At 49.1% G+C, this 6,000-nt stretch overlaps 1 protein-coding gene across 3 annotated transcripts in view; it reads right to left on the bottom strand.

Moving 5' to 3' along the window:
• adamts14 (ADAM metallopeptidase with thrombospondin type 1 motif, 14) overlaps positions 1-6,000 on the bottom strand; it is a 42,285-nt gene that overhangs the window by 35,580 nt on the left and 705 nt on the right. For 2 of the 3 annotated variants that reach the window (XM_030340284.1, XM_030340283.1), the window contains exons 1-2: positions 5,655-6,000; positions 4,798-5,219 (exon numbers count right to left, since the gene is read on the bottom strand). The exon at positions 5,655-6,000 is cut by the window's right edge and continues 705 nt beyond it. In XM_030340284.1, the coding sequence (XP_030196144.1) occupies positions 4,798-5,219; positions 5,655-5,733 (501 nt within the window). In that variant the 5' untranslated portion in view covers positions 5,734-6,000. Of the gene's footprint in view, positions 1-4,797; positions 5,220-5,654 lie in introns of those variants that run through there. The other variant, XM_030340285.1, reaches the window with a different exon arrangement.

A 6,000-nucleotide genomic window follows, 5' to 3' on the forward strand; every position in this document is an offset into this window, starting at 1 on the left:
CAAGGTTTATAATAATAATCAGCAAACTTTATTACACTGCAACACCTTTATATCAGTGGAGTGGGGAAAATCAAGCAGGTCCTCTGCCATGGAGAATGCCTTGCTGCACCGCCATGTTTCTATGGTAGCCAGGAAAGGACAAACGCACTCATGTTTTGACATTTCTGGAATCATACAGGCCAATATGCCAATATACCTTCTCCAACACCGTAGAGGTGTGTGTGTGGATGGGGTGCTATTCAGTCGGTTGCAATATTCATCCTCAGAGCTAGATGCCACTAAATCCGACACACTGTCCCTTTAAGGCTCAATAGCTGTGGTGATGATAGAGATTTGGGGACATGGACCTATACAGACAGTTTCTCCAATTAAACCTTTATATTGGTTGGTTGCCGTCATAGATCACTGATAGATTACCCGGTCCCATGCGGCTGGGCGCGGACCACAACAGCCACTAAACCATCCCAGCTTGCCCAGCTATACTTTTATATTTCTTAAGACATAAGCCATAGGTCCTGCCCATGAGGATTAAAGATTTTGGGGGCTTTTCTCCGTCTCAATTCGCAACAGACATGTCTACAGCCCGGACCCTTACCTTAAAAAAACAAGGCTCAAAAAACTAAAACTTCATTATGCAGTTACTGAAACAGGCCGTCTATAAAACACACAGGACGGCAACAATTGAAAATGAGGTACACAAATAGTCCTCCCTCATAACCCTCAGCTGCTGTTGCTAGGCGGTTTCCTCCCCGTATCCCGGGATGGGACACAGAAATAGCTTCCTTTCCTGAGCGGGAAGTAATCCCGGCACTCGTGTTTCCATCACGCAGGAAATTCAATCGCCCATCTCTCTGTCTCTCTGCACGGATTCCCAAAGCATGAGCATATCCAGCGCACCGTCATGGCTGTCTGCCTGCCACTACTCTCCCTTTACGTAATGCAATACCAGAGAAATGCACGTTTTCTCCCGCTAACGACGCTTGTAAGATGGACATGAGCGCGACCAATGGCGTCGGGCCTCATCGGGGTATTAGCTGCAAAAGAAGCCCGCTTAACTGAGATATGATGTAATTGGATGGATCGCTCGGCTGGGACCAGCTATTAGAACGCCATAACAGAAGCTGAAATTAATTCAACCAGTGTTTGGTGGCTGACGCAAGGTGCGAGCGGCCACGGGCCAAGGTATCTCGCTGAGGGACTGACTGAATTCTAAGCACTGCCAAAGGAAATGGCAGATCGGATGGACCGCTGGGAATCGTTCCTCGTTCTGTCGTTTCTCAAAAGGGCCACATGTCTGGGACGTAATTAACCAATAGCACATTTCAAACGTCTCCCTCGTTCGGGAGAGCAGTTGTTATTTTTCCTCGAAGTCCAATGCTTCTTCCTCCTTCGTTAAAAACAGGTTCTCCACCATGGCCTCGCACACAAACACACACACAGTCACACACGCACGCACGCACACACAAACACTCACTTACACGCACACGCGGGCGTACGCACACACATACGCAGACAAACACACACGCACCACAACCCCCATCACACCTCATTATTTGCACTGCCGGTGACTCTGCCCCCCAACTACCACCCCCCCCCCCCCCCCCCTCAACTTCGAACGCTCGTCGCTCACCCAAAAAGAAATCCCCCCACTGCGAGCACAGACATGTCTATGTTGACGTTGGCTCGGGCTCAACAAAAAAACATGGCCTACACCCCCCCCGCCGCCCACCCTACCATACAACCTCATCAGCCCCCACCACACACCACCCCAAAACCCTCTAACGGGAGGATCTGTCTGCGTCCTTGAAAGAGAGAGAGAGACAGAGAGCAAGGGGGAGAGGGAGAGAGAGAGAGAGAGAGAGAGAGAGAGAGAGAGAGAGAGAGAGAGAGAGAGAGAGAGAGAGAGAGAGACGGAGATAGAGAGAGAGAGAGAGAGAGAGAGAGAGAGAGAGAGAGAGAGAGAGAGAGAGAGAGAGAGAGAGAGAGAGAGAGAGAGAGAGAGAGAGAGACGGAGATAGAGAGAGAGAGAGAGAGAGAGAGAGAGAGAGAGAGAGAGAGAGAGAGAGAGAGAGAGAGAGAGAGAGAGAGAGAGAGAGAGAGAGAGAGAGAGAGAGCAAGGGGGAGACGGAGATAGAGAGAGAGAGAGAGCAAGGGGGAGACGGAGAGAGAGAGAGAGAGAGAGAGAGAGAGAGAGAGAGAGAGAGAGAAAGAGAGAGAGAGAGAGAGAGACCCCGCCCTCCTCCCCCATCCTCTATTTCCGACTGCCCTGTCACCCCCCCCTGACATCATCTGACAGGCTACAACACAGGCTCCTAGGGGCCCTGAAGGCGAGGAGCGCGCTTTGTGCTGGCGCGGGGGACTGCGGTGTGCCTGCGTGCGTCAGTGGGCTGCATCTCCCTCGGTTTCCTTTCTTCTTCTTTAATGATGTGGGACCTGCGGCGTAGGATTAGTTTGAACCTTCTGCTGGTAGGGTGGGCTGGGGGGGGGCTGGGGCTCCCCTAGGCAACAGTAAAGTGCAATTTCCTGCATTCTGGTGTACCAATTTCTCCCTCATCTTCTGCATCAATTGCTAGTGGCGTCTTTATTTATTTAAAGCAAAACATAAAAGTCAGGCCCCAGATGCCAATTCAAAATGTAATCAAATATAATGCAGTGAGGCGTTCAGGCGATCTGTTTCGCTTTCAATATGAAGTCTCCTGTTGATCAACTTGCTCATTAAGAGTTATTCCTGCGGAGTTAGCACACAAATACGGGCATGATTACCACTTGCACACCTTGTGTCTTTTGTTTGGTCTCTTTGTGGTTTTGTGACTCAAAAAAAGGTCCAGAGCTGAAGAAAAGAAGACCCGCCTTTGTCTGGGGGCATTGTTGAGTCTATGAGTAACGTATAGGTTTTTTTTCCAAATGAAAGTCCTCTGCTGCTTTTACGTTGGTACATATTCCATTTCCACCGCCAAACCGCACCACGGACCGCGTCAGCCAAACACCTAATACTACCTCGTCCAGACAAAAATACATAAATCAAAACACAACGCTGATATGAACCGATTCATTAATTGCAGAGCGATGAACCATTGTGACCGTCTATCGATCCGATGTGCCTCCCCTCTGCTATCTCTCTGTGGTCGCGGTTCTGTGAGGGCCTGGAATGAGGGCATGGAATCACCGGAAGGCGATGGTGTCCAAAGTCGATACGAGTCGATGCGCGTTGGTTCTCGGCCCTGTGTTCTCTGTGTATAACATCAGGGATGGATGTGAAGCTAGGTGATGCTAGCTAGTGTGAGCATGGAAGCTTTTGCTGGCTTCCGTGCGTTGAGGGCCAATGTATGTAGTACAAAAAAAGGCTTTAATCTACTGCTTAACTGCTTTGAGCTATAAACCATGTGTGTGTGTGTGTGTGTGTGTGTGTGTGTGTGTGTGTGTGTGTGTGTGTGTGTGTGTGTGTGTGTGTGCCTGCGTGTGTGTTTGAATATAAGTACATACACGATCACACAGACATACAATGTATTAATTGTCAAAACCGTAACCATGGAACACACTAGAAGATCTATAGCATGAATCTCACATGAAGCATAAAGTTTTGCCCTTAACGAACGATATTCAAAACTGTCGGCACTAGTCTGTGCACAAACAGGGCCCCGGGTCACTCAGTCTGGACTGTGGGCCCATGTGGTCTTGTAGTGTGAGCCTGCGGCCGGACAGAGCCGTCCCGGTTCCGGAGCGCTCAGAGGGTGATCCTGTAGTTCAGGCTGGATAACAACAGCGGTCCTAACCCAATGGCTTTGTCCAAGATGGGATTCTGGGTAATTCAGTCATCAGGATTGATAAAGTCTTCTAGTGTGTCCGTGGCTTAAGTCTAGTCTTATTTCAGTCGTCCTCGGGTCAGGGTCAGAGGTCAAGAGGGCACGGCTTCATTGCCTTCCCACGCATGTTCTGTGTGTCAGAGATGGTCAAGGAACCGCCGCCACGCGGGCCGGCAGACGATGAAGAACCTGAGAGAGAGCTTAAGTCTAATCATAGGCCGGGCCGCTCCGATGTCACATGGGACGCTGCATTTTCATTTTTTTTTCCGTGAGCATGTTCTCCCAAGCGAAAAAAACGAGTTATTAGCCGCTCCCCTTACCGCCACTTACCTCCTACCCAAACCCGCCATTAGGTTTTAACCTCAGCTCACACAAAGAACAGATAATGAACGGTGGGGGACCAGAGGGCACCACTGTTTGACTGGTCATCGTGGATGCATGGCACTAAGTCCTCTGTTGTGTGAGTGTGTGGTAAGGGATGCTTAGATTTCACCCTATTTGAGGTTTATGTGTCTTACTAACAACAGGTATTAAGAAAAAACCTGTGTGATGCCAGGCTCCGTACCTGTGGAGACAGTACCACTAGGGCTTCTGACGCAGGGGAGTGGTGTGTCAGAGGGTGGACCCTATAGTTTCTTACATAGGTAGTGGTTTGAAGAAAGCAAATGAAAGCAGAAGTGTGTACTGAAAGCTGCTTGGCTACAACAAAGAGCTATGTGGCCACCGTGTGTGTGTGACTCAACGTAATATGCTTGAGGTGGTCTGCAATCTCACACAATTCCTTATTGTTGGTAAAATGTTTTAAAAAAAAAAAACGACAGAAGGTGAACATTATTGGTTTTTCATTCATTGAATCAAAAAAGTGTATTTGTGTGTGTGTGTGTGTGTGTGTGTGTGTGTGTGTGTGTGTGTGTGTGTGTGTGTGTGTGTGTGTGTGTGTGTGTGTGTGCGCGTGCGTGTGTGTCCAACATGGGGGGTCTGCTAAGTGACTCACCAGTCCATCACAATTGCTGATTGCCACCGAGGCTTCGGGCATGTCCGTTACATCGCCGGTAAACACGCAGTCCCCGTGTATCCGCTCCTTGGTCAGCTGCTCAAAGTCCTCCTGCCACTCCACGAAAGCCCCCGGTGCCACCAGGCGTCTGTTGGCCCTCAGGCGGAGGTGCAGTTCCTTCCCAAACACGGTGACGTTGAAAAACAACCGGTGGCCAACGATGGTGACAGACGACGAGGGGGGCGTCTCGGGGGCGCTGCGGGCCACCCTTCTCCCCCCACTGCCAGGGGGTGCAGCTGAGGCTGCGGCGCCGCCATCGCTGCCACTTGAGGCGGACACCACGTGAGATACGTACCGGCCCAGGGAGTCTGTGCTGAATGGCACGATGAGGCCATACTCACTTAACTTTCCAGACAGTTTTTCTGATGGGACAGACAGTGACAAATGAGAACCGCGTTCCACAAACCTCACCGGTCCTCCGAACTATAGGGCAACATAATTAACGGCATATTTACCGGTGTAGGCTGAAAGGCATCAGCCTATTGCATAGGTTATAGGACAGATGGTTTCTTTAACAATGGAGTTTATTAGAAGGCTGGGGTGATGAAAAAATAAAACAATACCAATAATAGTCCTACTTTAAACAAGGACATAAGTGAAGATTCGGGACAAAATGCAACGCAAGGATAACTGTTAGATTCTCCCTACAAACTTGGCGTATTGATGTGGAGCGATGGTTTAACAGTGTTATAGTGTATATTACTGTATGTCTTTCACTGCTGTCCCGCGGACGTTATGCGTGTATTCCATCTGGGTCCACAAAAAGCAAACGAGAATAATAAAGAGTTATTACTCACCGTGTGATTCTGCGGCGTGTATGTGATCCAAAAACAACACAGACAGTAAAAAGTACATCAATAAATACATACAGTCCATAGCGAGAGAGCTCAAATATTTGAGCTGCCACTGCTCGAGTTGAAGTTTCCTTTCTGCTGCAACGCAACTTTGCACAGATCCCTGCGTCCTAAACTCACAATGTATGAGAAAACCAGTTTCTCAATCGTTCACTTCAGAGAAGCAGTCAAGCATTCTGAATGTTACTCCAAAACGCCGAAAGATTTGACGAGATAGTCACAAATTGTTCCAGTCTTTCGGCCTGTTCTGAGCTACATAAACCAAGACAGTCCGGTCCATTTAGGAACT

This window comes from Gadus morhua, chromosome 18 (genome assembly GCF_902167405.1).
Source record: "Gadus morhua chromosome 18, gadMor3.0, whole genome shotgun sequence".
In the NCBI taxonomy this organism is placed as follows: Eukaryota; Metazoa; Chordata; class Actinopteri; order Gadiformes; family Gadidae; genus Gadus; species Gadus morhua.